General features: G+C 40.7%; 1 protein-coding gene across 3 annotated transcripts; it reads left to right on the forward strand.

The window, feature by feature from the left end:
- The first annotated feature begins 13,106 nt into the window (after positions 1-13,106).
- On the forward strand, positions 13,107-15,443 carry LOC107768049 (endo-1,3;1,4-beta-D-glucanase-like). 3 transcript variants are annotated; one of them, XM_075245141.1, is made up of 6 exons: positions 13,107-13,354; positions 13,648-13,669; positions 13,814-14,355; positions 14,425-14,517; positions 14,816-14,916; positions 15,105-15,443. In XM_075245141.1, the coding sequence occupies exons 4-6, from the start codon at positions 14,448-14,450 to the stop codon at positions 15,156-15,158; spliced, it is 225 nt and encodes a 74-aa protein (XP_075101242.1). In that variant the 5' UTR covers positions 13,107-13,354; positions 13,648-13,669; positions 13,814-14,355; positions 14,425-14,447; the 3' UTR covers positions 15,159-15,443. The 3 variants fall into 3 exon arrangements, with proteins under 3 accessions (XP_075101242.1, XP_075101243.1, XP_075101244.1); XM_075245142.1 differs by having other exon boundaries at positions 13,648-14,355; XM_075245143.1 differs by having other exon boundaries at positions 13,107-13,295; positions 13,648-14,355.
- The last annotated feature ends 11,054 nt before the right edge of the window (positions 15,444-26,497 follow it).

Here is a 26,497-nt window from a genome sequence, read left to right on the forward strand (position 1 = left end):
AGCACCAGCGCCCAGCCTCAGGCCAACACAGCAAGTGTCACGCGCGCCCACAGCAACGCGCACGCAGACCCTGACCCGCAAGACAAAGTTGTTGCCATCGGATTTGGTTCTACATTGTAATAAACTAAGTCCTTTTCATTGTAATTATAGGCTAGTTTACATCATTTTCATTCAGTGTGCTTCTACAACTTTATTAGGACTAGTCATGTAACTTTGGTTTATTTTTTTTAAGTATTATTAGGTGGGATCAAACAATCAAACATTTTCAAGCAAGCAATTTTCTGTACTGGTGTCTCTCCCCCTCGACACCGCATCTTTTGTAATCAGCATTTCATTCATCAATAAAATCATCATCATCATTCAAAACCCAATTCTCTCTCAGCTTCCGCAATTGCTCGTGACATTGATTTTCCCGCACGACTCTGACAATCTAGTCTAACGTGCGGAGGGGACCTCATTGGCGGACAACAACCGCACTGACATCGGTTGCTTAACCTTACGTTGCCCTTCCAAAGAACATCAGGAAGGCGTTGCGTAACAGTTGATATCAGAGCCTAGGCTCGACATCGAACGAGGGAACACATTTACCATCATCACCATTTCTGACCATGGTGAATCATGGGGAGTGTCTAGCATCCCTAGAAGAGACGGTTGACCGATTACGACCCATCGTGGATACGGTGCCCGATCAAAACAACAACCTAGTGCAAAGGTTAGACGACCTGGACCGCCGAATGTGGCAGGCGGAAAATGACATTGCAAACATCAGTCGTGACTCTGAGGACGACCGACAAACGACAACCATTGAAACTGCCATTATTCATGGCAAATTTGAGGACCTCCAACAGGAGCGTGCCGATGATTTAGCCCATCAGCAACAAGAGGCAGACAAACTAACTGCCATGCAGCAAACCATAGACGACTTGATAGGCAAGCTCAATGTTGTCAATGCTGCCCTACAGAGCCTGCTTCGAGGAGGCGACAACCACATCAGGGGTGCAACAAACCTCACCCCCATTCCACAAAAGCTTAAGATACCGGAGCCAAAGCCATACGACGGATCCCGAGATGCTAAAGAAGTGAAAAACTTCATCTTCGACATCGAACAATACTTCGATGCCGTGGGCCATTTGGAAGAATCCAAAAAGGTAGCAACTGCTGCCATGTATCTTCAGGGCGATGCCAAACTTTGGTGGCGGGTCAAATACGAAGCCATCAAGGCCGGTGAAGATACTCTCCAGACATGGGATGAATTGAAGGCAACACTACGCCTGCAGTTCTTCCCCGTAAATGTGGAATACAACCAAGGAGAAAGCTACGGGAGCTCCGCCACACCAGATCAGTGCGGGAGTACGTGCGCGAATTCTCCGCACTCATGCTAAACATACGCGACATGGGGGACAAAGACAAACTCTTCACATTCATAGAAGGTTTGAAACCTCATGCCCGTATGGAACTACAGAGACAACGGGTAGACACCCTGCCCAAGGCCATTCAAGCTGCAGAATGCTTTGGCGATTATCATTTGGGAACTCAGAACGACAGGCCCCAGCTGTCTGTCCGAGGGGGATTCAACGGGAACCATCCTAGCAATGGTGGCCCAAGCAAAAGTGGGGGAGATCGGAGTGCATCCAAAACTAAGACTCCTCCCTCCAGCAGCAACAGTGCTGCATCCATCAACAACAATCAGGGGAGAAAGCCTCCCTCAGAATGCCATCATTGCGGCGGGGCACATTGGAACAATGAATGCCCAAACATAAAGGTCAATGCTCATCAAACTGTCGAGGACGAGTCAGATGCATCAGACACATCAGAATCAGACCAGGTAGACGCCTTCAATGCAATTGTTGGCTTTATCCTATAGGCCTTAGCAGGGACCAGTGCACGTCCTCCTAAGAAAATCTCAGTCCCAATCACCAAGAAAGGGAAGGAAAAGATGGACGAGAGGCCTCCTAAACAAGCGAGGACCCTAATGTTCGTCGAATTGAAAGTGAACGGCAAACCCCTTCACGCATTGATAGACACATGTGCTACCCACAACTACTTGGCTTCAACTCAAGTAGAGCGCCTCGGTCTTGTTGTGCAAAAGAGCAAAGGCCGCGTCAAGGCCATCAACTCGCCACCCCAGGCATTGGGAGGAACAACTACAGATGTCCCAGTGAAACTTGGCCCATACAAAGGAAGCATCGACCTGCGCATCGCAATCATAGATGACTTCGACATGATAGTGGGTTTGGAGTTCATGAGGCAGACCAACACCATACCAGTGCCATATGCCAACATGCTCATGATGTTGGGGGAAAACGGGGCCAAACCCTACACCTTACCATGCTTTCCCATAAAGATGGCCGCTGGAAACATCTCAGCCATGCAGTTGGAGAAGGTAGTCAACAGACATGAACCCTTGGTTCCAGCTACCCTTCGCAGCAACAATCATCCATCATGTCATCGGCCTCAAAAGACTGGTGACGCTCCTCAGCGTGTGAAGACTTGTCAGCCATGCCACAAGGACAAGTCAGATCACTCATCATAGAAGGGACCCTTGCAGCCATTACATGTCCCTCAGAGACCATGGGAAATTGTTTCCCTCAGATTCATCACGGGATTGCCCCAAGTCGGTAATCTTGCATCCATCATGGTTGTCATAGATCAGTTTTCAAACTATGCAACCTTCATAGCAGCCCCGCAAAATGCATTAGCAGAAGATACAACTCGACTCTTCTTCTCGCACATTGTCAAACATTGGGGCCTGCCCAAAGACATTGTTAGTAGGCGCGACTCACGCTTCACTAGCAACTTTTGGACCCATCTCTTCAGGTGTTTTGGGTCAACATTGAGTCAAAACTCAGACACCATCCACCATCGGATGGTCAGACAGACTGGTTCGATGACATGCTGGAGGAATATCTCCGCAACTTTGCAACCGGATCACAGAAGCATTGGGTGAAGCTCTTGGATGCTGCTCAACTGTGTTTCAATTCTCAAAAGAGCCATCATACAAACAAAAGCCCTTTTGAAATTATTACCGGATAGTAACCGCTTCTCCCGCTAACGGTGAATGCATCAACCTAGCCGAAATCTCTTCGAGCTGCCAACTTCTCGAGCGAATGGGAGCGCAACATGGGGATAGTGCGGAGCTATCTCAGCAAAGCCCAAGAGCGGGCAAAAAGGTTCACCGAACAAAAGCTTTGTTTTGCCCAACATCAAGCAGGGGACAAAGTAATGCTATGCATCCCAAAGCGATACTTGTTTGCAGAGAGGACCCATGACCCTCGCCTGTAACAAAAATACATCGGCCCCTGCCCATCGAAAAACGCATTGGGAAGTCCATATACCAGGTGAAAACTCCATTCTGGTGGAAGATCCATCCAGTCTTCCATGTTAGCCGCATGAAATCATTGCGTCGCTACAACAACAAGCTCAAAGAACAGAGGGGCGCAGACCTCCCATCCAACAACCACCACCACCACCACCATCATCATCATCATCATCATCATCATCATCATAAGGCTCCGAGGACGGCGACAACTCAGGTGGGGGAGAATGTCATGGGCTGCTTTCCAGACACGCCCCATGACCCCTTGGCCGCGCCCCATGGCGGCCTAGCAAGCTTCACAATGCCTAGCGCCATGGTCGGCCCCGTGGTCTTGGCTGCGCCAAGTGACAAGCGCGCATGCGCCTCTGTCGCCCCACCGATGCCTCTCGCTAGTGCCCAGTGGCTGGCCAATGACAACAGCGTCGCGCGCCCTGACAATGCTGCGCGCGCAGATCCTGATGCCTCGCCAGCGCCCAGCTGCAGGCCCATTCCAGCAGCGCCTCACGCACAGACCCTGATGCCAAGCACCACCGCTCAGCCTCAGGCCAACACAACAAGTGTCGCGCGCGCCCACAGCACTGCGCGCGCAGACCCTGACCCGCAAGACAAAGTTGCTGCCATCAGACTTGGTTCTACATTGTAATAAACTATGTCCTTTTCATTGTAATTATAGGCTAGTTTACATCATTTTCATTCAGTGTGCTTCTACAGCTTTATTAGGACTAGTCATGTAACTTTGGTTTATTTTTTTTAAGTATTATTAGGTGGGATCAAACAATCAAACATTTTCAAGCAAGCAATTTTTTGTACTGGTGTTTCTCCCCCTCGACACCGCATTATTTGTAATCAGCATTTCATTCATCAATAAAATCATCATCATCATTCAAAACCCAATTCTCTCTCAGCTTCCGCAATTGCTCGTGACATTGGTTTTCCCGCACGACACTGACAATCTAGTCTAGCGTGCGGAGGGGACCTCATTGGTGGACAACAATCGCACTGACATCGGTTGCTTAACCTTACGTTGCCCTTCCAAAGAACATCAGGAAGGCGTTGCGTAACAGTTGATATCAGAGCCTAGGCTCGACATCGGACGAGGGAACACATTTACCATCATCACCATTTTTGACCATGGTGAATCATGGGGAGTGTCTAACATCCCTATAAGAGACGGTTGACCGATTAAGACCCATCGTGGATACGGTGCCTGATCAAAACAACAACCTAGTGCAAAGGTTGGACGACCTGGACCGCCGAATGTGGTAGGCGGAAAATGACATTGCAAACATCAGTCGTGACTCTGAGGACGACCGACAAACGACAGCCATTGAAACTGCCAATATTCATGGTAAATTTGAGGACCTCCAACAGGAGCGTGCCGATGATTTAGCCCATCAGCAACAAGAGGCAGACAGATTAACTGCCATGCAGCAAACCATAGACGACTTGACAGGCAAGCTCAATGTTGTCAATGCTGCCCTACAGAGCCTGCTTCGAGGAGGCGACAACCACATCAGGGGTGCAACAAACCTCACCCCCATTCCACAAAAGCTTAAGATACCGGAGCCAAAGCCATACGACGGATCCCGAGATGCTAAAGAAGTGGAAAACTTCATCTTCGACATCGAACAATACTTCGATTCCATGGGTCATTTGGAAGAATCCAAAAAGGTAGCAACTGCTGCCATGTATCTTCAGGGCGATGCCAAGCTTTGGTGGCGGGTCAAATACGAAGCCATCAAGGCCGGTGAAGATACTCTCCAGACATGGAATGAGCTGAAGGCAGCCTTATGCCTGCAGTTCTTCCCCGAAAATGTGGAATACAACCAAGGAGAAAGCTACGGGAGCTCCGCCACACCAGATCAGTGCGGGAGTACGTGCGCGAATTCTCCGCACTCATGCTAAACATACGCGACATGGGGGACAAAGACAAACCCTTCACATTCATAGAAGGTTTGAAACCTCATGCCCGTATGGAACTACAGAGACAACGGGTAGACACCCTGCCCAAGGCCATTCAAGCTGCAGAATGCCTTGGCGATTATCATTTGGGAACTCAGAACGACAGGCCCCAGCCGTCTGTCCGAGGGGGATTCAACGGGAACCATCCTAGCAATTGTGGCCCAAGCAAAAGTGGGGGAGATCGGAGTGCATCCAAAACTAAGACTCCTCCCTCCAGCAGCAACAGTGCTACATCCATCAACAACAATCAGGGGAGAAAGACTCCCTCAGAATGCCATCATTGCGGCGGGGCACATTGGAACAATGAATGCCCAAACATAAAGGTCAATGCTCATCAGACTGTCGAGGACAAGTCAGATGCATCAGACACATCAGAATCAGACCAGGTAGACGCCTTCAATGCAATTGTTGGCTCTATCCTACAGGCCTTAGCGGGGAACAGTGCACGTCCCCCTAAGAAAATCTCAGTCCCAATCACCAAGAAAGGGAAGGAAAAGATGGACGAGAGGCCTCCTAAACAAGCGAGGACCCTAATGTTCGTCGAATTGAAAGTGAACGGCAAGCCCCTTCACGCATTGATAGACACAGGTGCTACCCACAACTACTTGGCTTCAACTCAAGTAGAGTGCCTCGGTCTTGTTTTGCAAAAGAGCAAAGGCCGCGTCAAGGCCATCAACTCGCCACCCCAGGCATTGGGTGGAACAACTACAGATGTCCCAGTGAAACTTGGCCCATACAAAGGAAGCATCGACCTGCGCATCGCAATCATAGATGACTTCGACATGATAGTGGGTTTGGAGTTCATGAGGCAGACCAACACCATACCAGTGCCATATGCCAACATGCTCATGATGTTGGGGGAAAACGAGGCCAAACCCTGCACCATACCATGCTTTCCCATAAAGATGGCCGCTGGAAACATCTCAGCCATGCAGTTGGAGAAGGTAGTCAACAGACATGAACCCCTGGCTTCGGCTACCCTTCGCAGCAACAATCATCCATCATGTCATCGGCCTCAAAATACTGGTGACGCTCCTCAGCGTGTGAAGACTTGTCAGCCATGCCACAAGGACAAGTCGGATCACTCATCATAGAAGGGACCCTTGTAGCCATTACATGTCCCTTAGAGACCATGGGAAAATCTTTCCCTCAGATTCATCACGGGATTGCCCCAAGTCGGTAATCTTGCATCCATCATGGTTGTCATAGATCAGTTTTCAATCTATGCAACCTTCATAGCAGCCTCGTAAAATGGATTAGCAGAAGATACAGCTTGACTCTTCTTCTCGCACATTGTCAAACATTGGGGCCTGCCCAAAGACATTGTTAGTAGGCGCGACTCACGCTTCACTAGCAACTTTTGGACCCATCTCTTCAGGTGTTTTGGGTCAACATTGAGTCAAAACTCAGACACCATCCACCATCGGATGGTTAGACAGACCGGTTCGATGACATGCTGGAGGAATATCTCCGCAACTTTGCAACTGGATCACAGAAGCATTGGGTGAAGCTCTTGGATGCTGCTCAACTGTGTTTCAATTCTCAAAAGAGCCATCATACAAACAAAAGCCCTTTTGAAATTATTACCGGATAGCGACCGCTTCTCCCGCAAACGGTGAATGCATCAACCTTGCCGAAATCTCCTCGAGCTGCCAACTTCTCGAGCGAATGGGAGCGCAACATAGGGATAGTGCAGAGCTATCTTAGCAAAGCCCAAGAGCGGGCAAAAAGGTTCACCGAACAAAAGCTTTGTTTTGCCCAACATCAAGCAGGGGACAAAGTAATGAGATGCATCCCAAAACGATACTTGTTTGTAGAGAGGACCCATGACCCTCGCCTGCAACAAAAATACATCGGGCCCCTGCCCATCGAAAAACGCATTGGGAAGTCCACATACCAGGTGAAAACTCCATCCTGGTGGAAGATCCATCCAGTCTTCCATGTCAGCCGCATGAAATCATTGCGTCGCTATAACAGCAAGCTCACAGAACAGAGGGGCACAGACCTCCCATCCAACAACCACCAGAAGCATCATCATCATCATCATCATAAGGCTCCGAGGACAGCGCCAACTCAGGTAGGGGGAGAATGTCATGGCTGCTTTCCAGACACGCCCCATGACCCCTTGGCCACGCCCCATGGCGGCCTAGCAAGTCTCACAATGCCTAGCGCCATGGTCGGCCCCGTGGTCTTGGCTGCGCCAAGTGACAAGCGCGCATGCGCCTCTGTCGCCCTACCGATGCCTCTCGCCAGCGCCCAGTGGCTGGCCAATGACAACAGCGCCGCGCGCCCTGACAATGCCACGCGCGCAGATCCTGATGCCTCGCCACCGCCCAGCTGCAGGCCCATTCCAGCAGCGCCTCACGCACAGACCTTGATGCCAAGCACCAGCGCCCAGCCTCAGGCCAACACAGCAAGTGTCGCGCGTGCCCACAACACCGCGCGCGCAGACCCTGACCCGCAAGACAAAGTTGCAACCATCGGACTTGGTTCTACATTGTAATAAACTAAGTCATTTTCATTGTAATTATAGGCTAGTTTACATCATTTTCATTCAGTGTGCTTCTACAGCTTTATTAGGACTAGTCATGTAACTTTGGTTTATTTTTTTTTAAGTATTATTAGGGGGGATCAAACAATCAAACTTTTTCAAGCAAGCAATTTTCTGTACTGGTGTCTCTCCCCCTCGACACCGCATCTTTTGTAATCAGCATTTCATTCATCAATAAAATCATCATCATCATTTAAAACCCAATTCTCTCTCAGCTTTCGCAATTGCTCCTGACATTGGTTTTCCCGCACGGCACTGACAATCTAATCTAGCATGCGGAGAGGACCTCATTGGCGGACAACAACCGCACTAACATCGGTTGCTTAGCCTTACGTTGCCCTTCCAAAGAACATAAGGAAGGCGTTGCATAACAAATATAATGTAATCACGAGTTGGTAATTAGAATTATAAATGTCACACTCTCCCACCACTTCTGAGATTCCTGCTTCTCTTTGTGACTGAATAGCCTCTTTGGCCGTGTTTATAAAATTAGCTTATTTTGAAAAGTGTTTTTTCCAAAAGTAAAACACTTTTCTAAAAAGTATTTTTGGCGAGAATTAATTTGTATTTGGCTAATCAATTTGAAAAACATGGTTTGAGCAACAATCAGTGTTTGATCAAGCTTTTTAAAAAAATGCTTTTGGGAGAAGTTAGTTTTTTTTTGCTTCTTAAAAATTGCTTTTGCTTCTACTCAAAAATACCTTTTTCCTTTTATAATTTGGTCAAACACTTTAACTTTGAAAAAAAAATACTTTTGACAAAAAGAAATTTAGCAAAACAAGCTTATATCAATGACGATGTAGAGTGACAAGAAAGATTGGCATTTTTACTTAAAGGTGTCTAATGGGCTGGGTCAACCCGCTTTCGGACCGGCCCAGACCGGTTGAAACCGGAATCGGCCCGGACCGGTACAAAGGGGGTCGGGTGAGCTGGGTTAATAGGGTAAGGGGGGTTGGTCCGATCACTTAAATTCCACCGGTTAACCGGACCGGTCAAACCCGATCAACAATATTTACTATAGATCCGGTTAACCGGCCCGGCCCAGACCGATATTACGACTACTTTCAATTTTTTTTAATTATGCCTGACTTTCTGACCGTTGGCAATAGTCTGCTGGCCCTTGGGGGCGTTGCCCAATGTCAGTTTTGCACAAATAGCCCATTTTTGGGCCTTTTTTTTAAAAAAACTAACACCTTTTATAATTACCTAATTAGCCCTTTGAAAACCTATAAATACACCCTTCCTCTTCTTCATTTCTTCACTCATCTCTCATTTCTCAAACTCATATTCTCAATTATCATTCTGTCATTCTTCACCTACAGTGCAATAAAGTATTTGGCTCTTATTTTTTTTTGGAATTTCATTTATCGTATTATTTATTATTTGAAGTTTGAAGTTTGAGTTTGAACAACTGACGTTTCTTCGTGGTAATATTGGAGTTGCGAAATCATCAAGTGTTTAATTTATTGCCGAATTCAGTGCACTCCCTCCAACTCTTTCTCTTATTTACTATTTTATATGCATATTTAATTTTTGCTAGTAGTTAAATTTTCACAATATGTTTAATGCTGCAAAAAGAATTTGTAATAAGGTTACTAATCGGGGAAATAAAAAAGAGGTAGTACTTCTGCTTCATCATCTGGTAGTAATTTAAATGACTCTACACATATTCCTGAAACATTACCTGATAATAATATAGATTATGAACAATTACCGGAAGTTTTCGGTATAGAAGATAATGAATTAGAAATGGAAGATGAGATACCACTTACACATAGTAGTGTTGGAGATGGTAGCAGGGGTGGTGGTCATGGTGCTAGTAATAGACCACCTGTGGCCCCGATTACTAATCGGAGAAAAAGAAGTAAGGTTTGGAATTTTTTTGACGAAATAGAAGGTACTGATAGAGTTAAATGCAAACTTTGTAATGATGATTTTAAACATTAGACTGGATGACAATTAGGGGGGGACTGGGGTACTTAGTAGACTATGAGAATTGAGCATCCTATAGAATGAGGCTCTGATGGAGATGGAAATCAAGCAACTCTAAACCCTACTACTGGAGGACTTATGAAATATAATAAAATGAAGGATCGTGAGGAGTTAGCAAAAATGATTGCTTGGGATTGTCTACCTTTTTCTTTTGCTTCTTCATCATATCTTATTATGTATATTCAAAGGATTTCTAATCCTTTATTTAAAGGTATCCCTAGAAGTACTAGTAGATCTGATATCTTTAGACTTCATGGACAATATCAAACATACATACGTTATTTGTTTAGCCACCTTCCTTGTAGAGTTTCTCTAACTTCTGATATTGGCCATGCTGTTAATGAAAATGATTATTTGACAATTACATGTCATTGGATAAATGATAATTATTATATGCAAAAATGTATTATCGCTTTTAAATATGATGAAGATCAGAGTCATACTGCTGTGTTTATAAGTACTACTATTTGCGAAGTTGTTGAATTTTATAATCTCAAGCAAAAAGTATTGTGTATGTCTTTTGATAATGCTTCTAACAATAATGCCGTAGTTTCAATATTAAAACTGCATTTGCAACCACCACTTGACGAAATTTTCATGTTAGGTGTGCATGTCATGTTTATAATTTAATTGATAAAAGTGGCCTTGATTTATTTTCAACTGAGATTACTCATGTTAGAAGAGCAGTTGATGTTATTCAAGGAAATAATAGACAATCTAGAATTAGGGAATTTAAGAATAAGTGTACCGAGCATAACCTTAAGCCCAGATTCATGCCAGAGGAAATTGTTACTAGATGGAATTATACATATATATTTTTAAAATATTACTACAAATATAGATTCCCAATAACTGAAGTTGTTAATGCGCATTGTACTGATCCAAACTGTATATTAACAACTACTACTTGGGAGACCATTAATGATGTTGTTAAATTTTTACATAAATTTTATACAGCTACTATTGAGTTTTCTGGAGCATATTACCCTACTGTTACTATGACTTTAGTACATATAGCTGAAATTTCTTTTCTACTCTTTGAATTTAAGAAGAAAGAAAAATATAAGGATGTTGTTGAAAAAATGCAAGCAAATTCAAAAATTATTTCTTTCCAATTCCTCCGATTTACTTAATTGGTGTTGTTTTAAATCCTTCTCTTAAGATGTCTGGTTGTTACCAATTAATCGATGCTTTATATACTTATATGGAGATTGGACCAACTGAAACCCCAGATATGTATGTTTGTATGAACAAGCTAAATGATCCTTTACAAAATTATATAATCATTATGCAAATATAATTGATGATGATGCTCTTAATGTAGGCAATGTTAATCCCACTATGCATTGTACCACTTCTACTATTGTAGATGATGATAAAGACCTTGATAGTTTTAATATTTTTTCTACATTTTCTAACACTCAAACCAGTAGCAGGAACATTGATGAACTTCAATTCTACTTGCAAAAGCAAAAAGAGCCTCGCACAAAGGAATTTTTACTATGGGATGGCGGCATGAGAATGGAAAGCAATTTCCCGTTCTTTCCGCTATGGCTCGGGACGTGCTGAATGCGCCAATTTCAACTGTTGCATCAGAGAGTGCATTTAGCCAAGCAAGACAACAACTTGGAGACACCCGTCACTCATTGGGAAACAGTGCTTTGAAAGTTTTAGTATGTTTCAGAGATTGGATTAGATCGGAGCGAAGAAATCAAGGACGTGAAGATGTTAATAGCCCAGAAGATGAGGAACTTGGAGATATATTAATACATGGTAACCCATCTGAATTTAACACTCCAGAAGAAGGCCAATCAGTTCATATTGATTATGAAGAACTTACTAAGACAATGCAAAACCTTTGAATTTACTCTTTTTTCGTTAATTTACTTGTTAGATGTAAACCTTTCGATTTGTAAGTTTGAAATTTGAAATAAATGTAGCACTTGCAATTTATAAGTGCAATTTTTCCCCATCTTCATTGTATTCTTTATATTTTTACTTTATATTAATATAACTTACAATAGTTATACAAAATACAAAAAAAAAAAATAATTAAAAATTACACTAACCCGGCCCGGCCCCTTGTACCCGTAACCCTTACAGTTCATTTTACCCGGATAAACCCCAATCCGTTAAGCCCGGTAACCCCTTACCCGTAACCGGCCCGATTCCAAATCGGTACGATTCAAAATATTTCCTACCCAACCAAATCCGGCCCACCCGTTAGACACCCTTATTTTTACTTGGTTAGCATTTCCATTCCCAGTCGCCAGCCGGTAGACGTAGTCTATTATTAGATTGTTTATGAATCCACGAAAAAGATAATTACAAGATTTGGTAGTATCAGATATGTACGAATAATTCGTGAGTTGTGTATAGCTTGCCCCAAAAAGTCAGAAGTTTGTAAATAAATACTAAACTCGAAATATTAATCACTTAACTAGCCAAGTGTCATCTTTGCCTCTTGCTGACAGTTGATTATGAATTCCAAGGAGTATTATATGTACCAGTTAAAAAATATTATAAGAGCACGCACATTCTGGATTTGACTTTCGTTCTCAATTATAAAATGCCACTGACACAATTCAATGTAAACGAGAGCGTAAATCTCACTCCACGTTTTAACCTTATGAATTTGAAACAATACGTCCTTGCCTTTTGCATGAGGTTATAACACACTCCCCAGACCTTAAATTAGAGGTGAAAAATGAGTTTCAATTGCTACATATATTTTTAAAATGTCAAAAATGACCTTCAATTTTATTGGATTACTATAAGTTCATATAAAAATGAAAGAAAAAACTAAAAATGCCCAATTGTACTGTATATAAATGCATAAATTCTGTCTAACCACCTTGTATAATTTTGACAGAAGAAATAATACTTTGTTTATCTTTTGCATGAAATAACCGACACACCTGACTTAACATTTTAATGGAGATTTCAAAAATTTAAAATATCATATATCAGACCTAGAAACTGTACTAACATTCAAAAGAGAACATTTTATCTTCAGAATAATTTACCAATGAAATATTTCCAAAAATTATAGACATGTGCATATGTTAAACAGCCATGAAAATAAAAGGAGGATTTAGCTAGAGAGGCGTGTAATTTGATTTTACTATTTTTTAATGTTTATTTGTTGAAAAAAAGAAAACATAATATAACATATTAGTAATTGAGAGCCATTGCTGACTTTTGAAGATTCGTTGACTATTTCATTTATTTATTCCATTAAAAAGGCGAAAATCATACATATATAATCGTGCAGTGCATCCTTGTAGCTTGCTAACTCCACAACCTCACTATAATAATTTACTGGCATGAAGATTAGTGATTATAAAGTCGCTGAATATCATTCCTTTCTTTCTAATTTGATCAATCTTCAGTAGCAAAAGATGGCAGGGGCTCAATGCTGCGAGAACCCACCAGCGGAGGGGTGTGTGTGTTTGACCTTGGGGGCCTCAAAACGTACGTCTCTGGTCCTTCCACTTCCAAACTTGCCATCCTTCTCGTCTCGGATGTTTATGGTAGGCGGAACCGCGATTGAGTTTTTTAAAATTCCAAAATTCCTAGCTCCTCCTACATCCTCCTTGGGACGCACATTGTGTAACAAATATATATATATATATATATATATATATATATATATATATATATATATATATATATATAACAGGAACAATTAGATTATGTATACCAGAGACTCTAAAAACCTCCTGATTTCCATTTTTCACCTTATTACTATGGTATAAGGATTATCTTCTTTCTATTTTTTTGGGATCGGAAGACAATCACTTATGGTCTTAAGTATTCTTTGCAGGTTATGAATCACCAAATCTGAGGTATGCATGTGTTAATTTGTGGTTACATTTCAAGGGAAGAAGTCAGGTTCACCGTTCTTTGTTTAATTTGTTTAGTAATTAATTAAGGAAGTTCCTATTTTATCTTGGGCTGCTACCAAAATTCAACTGCTGTTGTATATGTAGGACAAAGTTGCGGCTGCAGGATACTATGTGGTGGTTCCTGATTTTTTTTATGGCGATCCTTATGATCCTGAAAATACGGACAAGCCTTTACCAATCTGGCGGAACAATATGTGTTCAGAATTTGTTGAATTTAAGCTTTCTTTTTTTAATAATATAGCCATAGATTTGTCTCTACAGAGTCAAAGGAGCCCATGCCATCAGGGGTGGATCTAGAGTTTAGGTTATGGTTCGGCTGGACTCACTAGTTTTGGTCTAAAATTATATTTGTCTTAAGAATCCATTGAATACATACAAATTATTAACTTAGAAATCATTCTCGAATCCATAAGCTTCAAATTCTGACTCTGCTTCTGCATGCCATTCATTAAGTTGATTGTGCTCGGAATGTCCTGTGACATTCTTAGCAGCAGGCCACCTTGCTATTCATTTTCTTATTGTTAATTCTTGTTAGGATAAAGGATTTGAAGATGCAAAAAAGGTTGTTGCTGCTCTAAAAGATAAAGGTATATGTACAATTGGAGCTGCAGGATTTTGCTGGGGTGGTAAGATTTTGAACTCTATGGTTTTAGGGTTAATATTGTTGTGATTCTGATCTCTAGTTTTCTTAACAGGAAAGGTGGTTACTGACCTAGCTATGTCTCATGACTACATTCAAGCTGCAGTGCTATTGCACCCATCATTAGTCACGGTTGATGATATTAAAGGTATTGCTGTTATTACTAAAATCAGCTTGAATACCATATTGAGGTATTACTGTTGAATTTACACTAATTTGATGCATATGCATCCCATATACGTAGTACCCTACCCCAGGGGAATTCGAATCTCTGCTGCCTCCTTGAAAGAGAGATGCTCTAATCCACTAGAACTAGATGATGAGGCCTTGCTTGACCAACTGTGATCGTACTAGGATCATAGTATGATAAGCTTACTGAAATTGTCTTATATATCAAATAGTTTAGATTATTGAGTATTTCGATTGGTAATGCATATTACTTGCAGAGGTTAAGGCACCAATAGCTATTTTAGCTGCTGAGATAGATCCAATCTCTCCTCCGGAGCTTATTAAGCAGTTGGAGGAGATTCTATCATCAAAACCCAAGGTACAAGAACATGATCAGACTTGATTATTAAGATTTTCTTATCAGATTGAAGTTTGAAAATATATACTACTGTCCTGTTTATTCAGGGAATACACTAAGATAGTAAGGAACAAATTTGATGGATTTGTTACATTCATGATTTTAGGTTTTACCCTTTGCTTTTCTTTGTTGCCCTTCTGTAAATATAGGTGGACAGCTTTGTCAAAATATTTGCTGGTGTTGAGCATGGGTGGACAGTGTGATACAATGTGGAAGACAAATAGGCAGTGAAGAATGCTGAAAAAGCCCACAAGGACATGTTAGATTGGTTTTGCAAGTATGTCAAGTGAGTGCGCGCAAAGATTACCTTCTGCCACTTGCAAATTGCAATTTCAAGTTAACAAGTCTTAAAATTCTGCCATAAGAAAAATGACAAGCTAATCATTGGTCTTGTTATTTCTCTGCGTGATTTATAGGAAGTTTGGTTACTATCACTTGTAAAAAAATTGAACTTCATTACAATGTGCTTGAATATTCTCATGCTTTAACTCGGCCTATTTTTGTTTAAATTTTATTTTCGCATTAAAGATGGCTATTTCTCAATTTGATTTTGAACAATAGCTATTATTAATAAGTAGTCCAAAATTTGGTCATCAGATACAATTTTTACTCACTTCATTAGCATTTCCACTCCCAGTCGGCGTAGTCTATTTTTGGATTTTACGAATGGATCCACGACAAATACATGTCAAAATAGCACGGTATAGCCAGTTTTCGGACTGGTCATTCAAAAATAGCCAGCGTTTACTAAATCAATGAAATATAGCCACTATTTTGCTGCAACAGAGACCGTTTCAGCATAATATACTGGAGTTCGGTGCACCTGTGTATGAACTCCAGCATATTATGCTGGACCGGTATACTTTGCTGGCTCCAGTATAATATACTGGAGACTGGAGCACCGGTGCTCCAAACTCCAGTATATTATGCTGGACCGGTATACTTGCTGGAACTCCAGTATATTATGCTGGAGTTCTAGTGTACTTATGCTGGAACTCCATCATATTATGTTGGAGTTCCAGCATACTTATCCTGGAACTCCAGTATAATATGCTGGAGTTCAAGGATAATATGCTGGAACTCCAGCATAATATACTGGCGTATTTTCCGGGGTTTTGAACAGTATTTTCGCTCAGATTTATCTTTACATGAAAAGTAGCTAAATTTTGATTACTTTTGAAACTGAGCTATTTTTGAACGACCAGTTGTAATCTGGCTATTTTTAAATTTCACCCCAAATACATAAGATGAGTTATCGGATACGTAAAAACAATTCAACTATGTATAGCCTGTATTAGGGGTGTAGATGGACCGGATTAGTTTAATTTTATCGAATTTTACGGGTTTTTTTTTGTTGCATGAATATTATGACAATCTTACTTTGTTAAAGCTATAGATAAAGGTTTGATAAGTGAATATATGTTTAGTAAAAATTTAAAAAACTGACAAATATATAATCTATTAAAATATTCTTATGGAATTTTTTTGGTAAGATATAATAGTTATTTTCTTAGTCATCTAGCATTGATTTTTCGTGGATGTACGCTTTCAAAGTTAACCGAATTTAATAAGTAAACACAAAAATCAATATGACACGTAAATAATGATATGTACTATTGAATTTTAAATTATTAAAATACCATTTCAAATTCAAAAAAGATATAAGAATTTAATAGATCTTGTATGAATATGAAAGGACAAAAAAGATTGATGCATTTCAATCATAAGAAGTGATGATACAACTCATTATTTAAAGTAAATAAAAATGGATACACTTCATAGTTCTATTAAATACATCCTATGGGAGGATCCCAAATATTTCTAGATACTTTTTAAAGAAAATTCTATATAAAGTCTTAAAAGTATATATAAAAATTATATATTTATATGTCGGTTTGGTTAGATTTTTCTACTCAATACCAAACTTAATAGGGTTTTTTAATTGGTGTGGTTTTACTTTTCGGTTTAGTATGATTTTTTAGTTCGGTTTGAACACCCCTAGCCTGTATCAAATAGTTAGAAGTTTGTGTAGTTAACTGAGAACTTAACTCTAAAACATAACCTCTTAACTAGCTAATACTCCCTATGGTCCACTTTAATAGATTTTTTAATTTTTTTTTGTGTGGTCCACAATATATGATTTTTACAAATATCAATACGGAATTAATTTTTTTTCCAAAAGTTGCCCTTAGAATAAAGAACATAGGAGTATTTGTTACAGTTCCAATAAATAAATTAAGGTTAATATGGTAATTTTATTATTCAGTAATGCAAAAAGGTGGATCATACTATATTATAAGTATGAAGACTTTTAGGTGAAGTTATTTTACTAAAATATACTTCAAAAACTTAATGACCAAATTAGCCTTTAGCCAAATAAAATCCATTAAATGATTATTTACCACAATCAATCATTTCTAGAATACTCTAACATATATGAAGAGTTGTTCATCTTCTGCTAATTATTCTCGGCCATGTGGTATGCCAGGCCTGTTTCAACCAATATGGTCATTAATCATTTGGCCAACAGAAAATTAAGTTGACTGTTACATTGGAACCCTATTAAATGGTAAGTAATTACTACAATGAGCTGTTAATTGGAAAGAATATTTATCACAATCTATGCCTCTTCACCTCCTAGTTTTAACAGTTTAACATTAGCCGAAGAACTTTTGATTTCATTTCTGATCAATGATCACTTTTATAAATGGAAATATATAACCCTCACCAGTCACCATTAAAGAAACAATAGATCTGGAAAGCTGTGGATTTACTAGGTATGTTCGTTTTCTTTTGTTATTTACTATGAGTATTCGTGACAATATATATTTTTGTGCTAATTTGTATTATCATTTTGTAATGTTATTAATATTTCGCCGGATAATAAATTACAGAAGTTTCAGCTTTCGTAATCAAGCAAATTGATTAGCTTGTGAGTTTTTGAAAAGTGATTTCTTATAATCAAGCTAATCGACTAGCTAGTAAAATTTTGAGAAATTTGGTCTTTGTAAAATAATGAGCTTTATTAGAAGTTTCATGATATTTCTTTTCTTCTTCTTCTTCTTACCGTCACTATTTTTTTAATCATTATCTTTCTTATTGATATTTTTCTCTCATTGACCCATTTTATTAATGGATTGATTCTATATAGATGTTTATGTTTTTCCAGTACTCCTCACTTGGCATAAAAAAGAAACTGAAAAATAAGAAAGAAAAAAGAAACAAAGATTTTGTTATAAAACAATAAAAGAAGAGAGAGTATTCCAGAGAAAAGTAGAGAGAAAGAGAGTTTATTGATTTGGAATGATTTACAATGAAACAAAACTTAGGGAAAAAGTGACTTAGGCACAAATTAACAAACTCTATCTCTCAAAAATATAGACATTCACCTTAAATGCAATTATATTTATAATATTCCCCATGAATGTCTATTCAACAGATAATGCGCCTCGTTAAAACCTTAGCTATAATAAAACCCAGTGGGAAAAAATTCTAGAGAAGGAAAAAGAGTACACATATCTAACAATACGCATTTTGGTTGCCTGGTTAAAAACCCTGCAAGAAAAATCAGTGGGACAAAATCTTTTAAGGAAAAAAGAGTACAACACATATTAACTCCCTCTGATGAGACAATCAATTCACATCTTTGAGCCTTCGCATCCCAAATCTTGTGCACCTATCTTCAAAAGATCGTTGGTAGAGATTTGTTAAACAAATCAGGCATGTTAACTTGAATGAATATGTTGCACCTTGAAATCATCAATCCTGATAGATATGTAATGCCTTCATATAATGCCGTGGAATGACCTTTTCAATATCTCCATAGAGGTAAAAAATTTCACTATCATATTATCATGCTTAGAGTTATAGCAAGATACATATGTGCATAAATTGCACTTAGGATGTGGTACTTCAGGACTAAAAGTTGTATGCTCTTTAAGCGATTTAAATCCTTTAGGGATTGTCATATAAGTTAAGTCATTTAAATTCTTCAGAGATGGTCATATAAATTAAGTCATATAAGCCATATAAATAGACTTTAGATGCATATCAAGTTTTCATGTCATGCTAGACATATAAGATAGATAAAAGTGATTGCATGCATTATTGACTTTTATACTTTCAAGTGTTTGAACTGCAAGTCCAAAACTACATGTCTTTCATATGAAATCAATTCTACATGAATTGTTTCTCTAGACTTAAGATCCTCATATATATTTAGCGTTATCATAGATGTAATCAACGAACATTGTATATCAGTTCTAACCACTTTTTTTCATAAAGACATGACATAGAGATCTCTTCATTCATATTTTCATGTACCTGAACCTCTCCTGGAATTTTATGAAGTATTATATTATGTGATTTTCTAGATCATTTGCCTCCTTATTATGATCATTTTGATCATTTGCTCATCTTCTTTGTCAAGAATTTTATTTGAGACCGGTTTGTCTATACGCTTTAAGCGTACCATATATTTTGTCTTTATAGGACTTATTCTAACAGGAGCATTTGCAGTAAGAATATAGTTACTTTCTTTAGGTAAGCAAATGCGTTTGGCATGCTTTGCAACATATTGTAGATGGATTATCTTTTTATGAACTTCAAGTTCATATTATCTTATTCGAGGATCTAGATGTACAAATGATAATTCATTTCGTAACTATTTCTCAACTGTTTATCATGTCTCCCCCTTATGTTAGAAAAGCTAACTTGCTTCCTCAACTTTGGAAATCTACCTTTGTGTGATATGGTGTTAATCAAAATATACACCGCACATTAATAATAATAAGATAGAATTATTTGGTTCCTGACCTTGAACCATTTGTGAGGGAAAAATGTAAGTTATAGACAAACTGTCACGACCCAAAATCAACAGTCGTGATGGCGCCTATCGTGGAACTAGGTCAGCCACAACTCAACATCTCAATACTGTAAAACACTCTAAAAATAAAGGCAGAAGTAATTAATATTTAAGAAAAAGCCTCTTGAAAACAGAAACAACCCAAAATGCGATTCAACCTATATCAGAATCGGGGTGTCACAGAGTACACGAGCGTCTAACCCAGAATACAGTCCACTATAGTGTCTAGGGAATAAAAATCAAAATATTGATAGAAATAAAGAAAAAGAGTCAATGCCTGCGAACGCCATACAACTACCTCGGTAGTCTCCGAGATCTGACTTCTCAATCAGCAGCCGCCGTGACCAGAAGCGTCTAGATCTGCACACGAGGTGCAAGGAATAACGTGAGTACAACCAACTCAGTAAGTAACAAGTCCAAACTTTGGACTGAAAGGTACTGACGAACTCAACTGGTACAGATAAAATAGAAATAACTGTACATAAACATATGCATGGTTTCAAATTAAATAGGCAACTCAAAACAGTAAAGTGAAGCAGATCCGAACAGTGTAAAGAATATAACTCTGCTATCTCTACATGCCAATGTACATGCTGTATGTGATGCACCATGCTGTCAGCCTCATGTGCTCACACTCTATAATGCTCAACCACTCGGTACTGTATATGGCCCATACGGCCCAGGGAAGATCTATCTCGGAACTTATACATCACTGACTACAAGTCACCCAGTACCGAGGAAGGCCAATCCAGCCATGTGGAGAAGATCCATCTCCAAGTATCAAGTACTTCGGACAAGATCCATGTCCAGGGAAGATCCATCCCTTAATAATATCAATCGCGCTCACTGGGGGTGTGTACAGACTCCAGAGGGGCTCCCACAGCCCAAGCGCTATCATAAATTAGTATATCCGTTGCGGCGTGCAGTCCCGATCCCATAACTGTCACTCGTAATCAGGCTCTTGGCCTCACTCAGTCATCAATCTCTCCAGTCTCACTCGCAGACTCAAAAAGTCATGAAAACTAGCCCGAAATAATGATATAATGTATCAATAAATAACAACTGAGATTTAGATATGATATGAAATGAATAAATATGACTGAGTACGAAATATCAATGAAATCAGTAAGGTGACATTATTGATACATTAATTTAGCATGATTGGAAGTTCAATTAATTTATCACTAATAAAAATACGGATATCAACAAGATAAAATCACTATACGATACCATGGAATCAACCAGGTCACAATTCTCATGGTGCATGCCCGCCCGCCCATCGCTTGGCATGTGCGTCACGTTAATACCAATCACATAACAAATAATTCGGGGTCTCGAATCCTCAGAACCAAGTTTGAAAGTGTTACTTACCTCAATTCGGGCAGAACTCAACTCCAAAATGGATTTGCCTCTCAAATCGGTCTCCAAACGTCCCAAATCTAGCCACAAGCAGTACAATACATTTAATATAGGCTAAAGGGATCAATTCCACAAGAAAAGTACTTAATTACAATCAAAAATCCGAAATCGGCTCAAACGCAGCCCCCCGGGCCCACGTCTCAAAATCCTACAAAAATCGCAAAGTCCAAAAGACCATTCACTCACGAGTCTAACCATACCAAATTTACCCAAATACGATAACAAAATCCCATTCAAAACCTTAAAAATCTATCTCAAGAACTCTTCCTCTTTTTTCTCAATTTTCCACCCCAAATCACAAATTAGATGATGCAATTAAAGGTAAAATCATGGAATTTAGCTGAAAACAAATTAAGAATCACTTAGCCTAATCGACTCCTTGAAAACCCCTTCAAGAATCGCCCAAATCCGTGGTCTCTAGCTCAAAATATGAAAAATGGGTCCAAACCTTCGTTTTTGAAATTTAACACTGCTGCCCAGATATTCCTTCATCGTGAACGTGACCCTTCTCTCGCGTTCGCGTAGTAAAAATGATTCTATCGCCAAAAACCCTCTTCTGAACGCGTCCAACCAACCGCGAACACGATGCTTCCCTGGCCCCTTACTTCGCAAATGCGACTACACTTCTGCGAACGCGTAGACCAAATGGCTGGGGTCCTCAGCTGCCTCACTCCTCTTCGCAAATGCGTTACACTTCTCGCGTTCGCGATGCCTCTATTGACCACACCTTCGCGTTCAGTCCTCTTCTTCATGAACACGAAGAACAAAATCTTCCCAGCTCATAGACACCCTTCGCAAACGGGAGTCTCCTCTCGTGAATGCTTAAGAGGAAACTAGAAGAACAAACTAGAAGAACACACCACCAGTTATCAGCTAACAACCTAAGTCCAAAAATGATCTGTTAACCATCCGAAACTAACCCGAGGCCCCCGGGACCTCAACCAAACATAGTATCAAGTCCCAAAACATCATAGGAACTTAGTCAAACCCTCAAATCACCTCAAACAATATCAAAAATATGAATTACACCCGGATTCAAGCCTAATGAACATTGAAATATCCAAATTCTACAAACAACGTCGAAACCTATCAAATCATTTTCGATTGACCTCAAATTTTGCACACAAGTCATAAATGACACCATAAACCTACTCCAACTTCCAAAAAATCCAATCCGACCATGATATCTAAAAGTCTACCCTCGATCAAACTTTTTAAAATTCCAACTTTCACTAATTCAAGCCTAATTCTACTACGGACCTCCAAATCACAATCCGAACACGCTCCTAAGTCCAAAATCACCTAATAGTGCTAACGGAACCATCAAAATTCAAATTCGAGGTCGTTTACATGTAAGTCGACATCCGGTCAACTTTTCCAACTTAAGCTTTCAATTAGGAGACTAAGTGTCTCAATTCACTCCGAAATCACTCCAGACCCGAACCAACTAACCCAATGAGTCATATAATAGCTGTAGAACACAAACTGAGCAGTAAATGGGTAAATAGGGCTTCAAATCTTAAAATGACCGGCCGGGTGGTTACATTCTCCCCCTCTTAAACAAACATTCATCCTCGAACGGGTCTAGAAACATACCTGAAGTCTCAAATAAGTGTGGATATCTGCTCCGTATCTCCCTCCCAGTCTCTGAAGTATCCTCCTCCACGGGCTGACCTCTCCATTGCACCTTCACTAAAGCTATATTCTTTGACCTCAACTTTCGAACCTGCCGATCCAAAATGGCCACCGGCTCCACATCATAAGTCAACTCACCATCCAACTGAACCATGCTGAAATCCAAAACATGAGACAGATCACCGGCGTACTTCCGGAGCATAGAAACATGAAATACTGGTTGTGCACTTGACAACCTAGGTGGCAAGGCAAGCTCGTAGTCCACCTCTCCAATCCTCCGAAGCACCTCAAACGGCCTAATAAATCGTGGACTCCACTTGCGCTTCTTTCCAAATCTCATAACACCCTTTATGGGTGAAACCTTCAGCAGAACCTTCTCCCCAACCAGGTAAGACACGTCACAGACCTTCCTGTCATCATAACTCTTCTATCTCGACTGTGACGTGCGAAGCCACTCCTAAATCAATTTCACCTTGTCTAATGCATCCTGAACCAAGTCTGTACCCAAAAGCCTAGCCTCACCCGGCTCAAACCAACCCACCGAAAATCTACACTGCCTCCCATATAAAGCCTTATACGGAGTCATCTGAATGCTCGACTAATAATTGTTATGGTAAATAAATTCCACCAGCGACAGAAACTGGTCCCATGAACCTCCAAAATTAATGACACAAGCGCGTAGCATGTCCTCCAATATCTGAATGGTGCGCTTGGACTATCCGTCCGTCTGAGGGTGAAATGTTGTGCTCAACTCCACTTGAGTGTCCAACTCTCACTGCACGACCCTCCAAAACTGCGATGTAAATTGCATGCCTCTATCTGAAATGATATAAACTGGCACACCGTGAAGGCGAACAATCTCACGGATGTAAATCTTAGCCAACCACTCTGAAGAATAAGTAGTACCAACTAGAATGAAGTGCAGACTTGGTCAGTCGATTCACAATCACCCAAATAGCATCAAACTTCCTCAAAGCTCGTGAAAGTCCAACTACAAAATCCATGGTGATCCGCTCCCAATTCCACTCCGGAATCTTTATCATCTAAAGAAATCCACCCGGCCTTTGATGCACATATTTTACCTGCTGACAGTTGAGACATCGAGCTACGAACCCAACGTTATCCTTATTCATTCTCCTCCACCAATTGTGCTGCCTCAAATCTTGATACATCTTTGTGGCACCCGGATGGATGGAATACTGCGAGCTGTGGGCCTCCTCAAGAATTAACTCCCGTAGCCCATCTACATTGGGCACACATATCCTGCCCTGCATCCTTAATACCCCATCATCTCCAGTAGTGACATCTCTAGAATCACCACGCTGAACCCTATCCTTGAGGACAAGCAAATGAGGATCATCATATTGGCTCTCTCTGATGCGATTAAACAAGGAAGACCGAGAAACTACACAAGATAGAACCCGACTAGGCTCCGAAACATCTAATCTCATGAACTGGTTGGCCAATGCCTGAACATCAACTGAAAGATGTCTCTCACCAACAGGAATAAATGAAAGACTACCCATACTCACTGCCTTTCTACTCAAGGCATCGGCCACCATATTGGCCTTTCCCAGATGATACAGAATAGTGATATCACACTCCTTTAGCAGCTCCTACCATCTCCGCTGCCTCAAATTGAGATCCTTCTGTTTGAACAAGTGCTGGAGGCTATGATAATCAGTAAATAGCTCACAAGACTCACCATAGAGATAGTGCCTCCAAATCTTCAATGCATGAACAATGACAGCCAACTCCAAATCATGAACAAGGCAGATCTTCTCATGGGGCTTTAACTGGCACGAAACATAAGCAATTACTCTACCCTCCTACATCAAAACACATCCGATACCGATCCGAGAAGCATCACAATATACTGTATAAGAACCATAAGCTGATGGTAGAACTGGAATTGTGGTCAAGGCAGTCTTGAGCTTCTGAAAGCTATCCTCACACTCATCTGACCGCCTGAAAGGATCACCCTTTTGGGTCAATTTGGTCAAGGGCGATGCAATAGATGAGAAACCCTGCACGAAGCAACGGTAATAACCATCCAAACCAAGAAAGCTCTGAATCTTTGTAGTTGAGGACGGTCTGGGCCAACTCTGCACTGCCTCATCTTCTTCAGATCCACCTGAATACCATCAATGGACACCACGTGCCCCAAGAATGCCACTAAAATGAGCCAAAACTCACACTTGGAGAGCTTGGCATAACGTTTCTCCTCCCTCAATCGCTGGAACACAACCCTCAAATATTGGGCGTACTCCTCCCGGCTACGAGAGTACACCAGGATATCATCAATGAACACAATAACAAACGAGTCGAGATAGGGCTGAAACACACCGTTCATCAGGTGCGTGAATGTTGCTGGGGCGTTGGTCAGCCCAAATGACATCACAAGGAACTCATAATGACCATAGCGGGTCCTGAAAGCTATCTTAAGAATATCCGAGTCCCGAATCTTCAACTGGTGATACCCTAACCTCAAATCAATCTTGGAGAACACCCTCTCTCCCTGAAGCTGGTCAAATAGATCATCAATGTGCGGCAAAGGATACTTGTTCTTGATTGTGACTTTTTTCAACTGCCTATAATCAAGCACATTCTCATAGTGCCATCATTCTTCTTCACAAATAGAACCAGTGCAGGTGACACACTAGGCCTAATAAACCCCTTCTCAAGAAGTTCCTAAAGCTGCTCCTTCAACTCCTTCAACTCAGCCGGTGCCATATAGTATGGAGGAATAGAAATGGGCTGAGTGTACGGCACCAAGTCAATACCAAAATCAATATCCATGTAGGGCGGCATGCCCGACAGGTCTGCATGAAACACATTCGAAAAATCTCGTACTACCGGAACAGAATCAATAGTAGGGGTCTCTGCACTAACATCCCTCACAAAGGACAAATAAGAGAGACAAACCTTCCCAACTATCATATAGGCCTTTAGTATGAAATCACTCTACTGGGAACATAGTCTAAAGAACCTTGCAACACAATCTGTGGCAACCCCGACATCGCCAATGCCACTGCCTTAACATGACAATACAAAATAGCATGACACGAATACAACAAATCCATACCCAATATCACATCAAAATCAACCAAACTAAGAAGGAAAAGATCAACTCTAGTCTCCAATCCCCAAACAGTCACTAACACGACCGATATACACGGTCCACAATAATAGTATCGTCCACTGGCGTAGATATATGAATAGATAAAACTAAAGACTCACAGGGCATATCCAAATGATGAGCAAAATATGAAGATACATATGAATAGGTGGAACCGGGGTCAAATAATATAGATGCATCTCGATGACATATGGAGACAATACTTGTGATCACTATGTCTTAAGAAATAGCATCTTGTCTAGAAGGGAGTGCATAGAAATGGGTCTGACCGCCACCTGATCGGCCTACCCCTAGCTGACTAAGCTCCACCCCGAGTTGGCTGGGCAGGTGGTGAAGTAACTGGTGCTGAAGGCATAGGCTGACTCCTCTGCGGAGCTGAACCTCTTGAGAGGCGGGGACAATACCTCTTGATATTACCCAAATCTCCACACTCAAAGCAACCTCTCCCTGCAAATGGGGTGGGGATTTAAGGGAGCCCTGAGCAC

Source organism: Nicotiana tabacum, chromosome 22 (assembly GCF_000715075.1).
Source record: "Nicotiana tabacum cultivar K326 chromosome 22, ASM71507v2, whole genome shotgun sequence".
In the NCBI taxonomy this organism is placed as follows: domain Eukaryota; kingdom Viridiplantae; phylum Streptophyta; class Magnoliopsida; order Solanales; family Solanaceae; genus Nicotiana; species Nicotiana tabacum.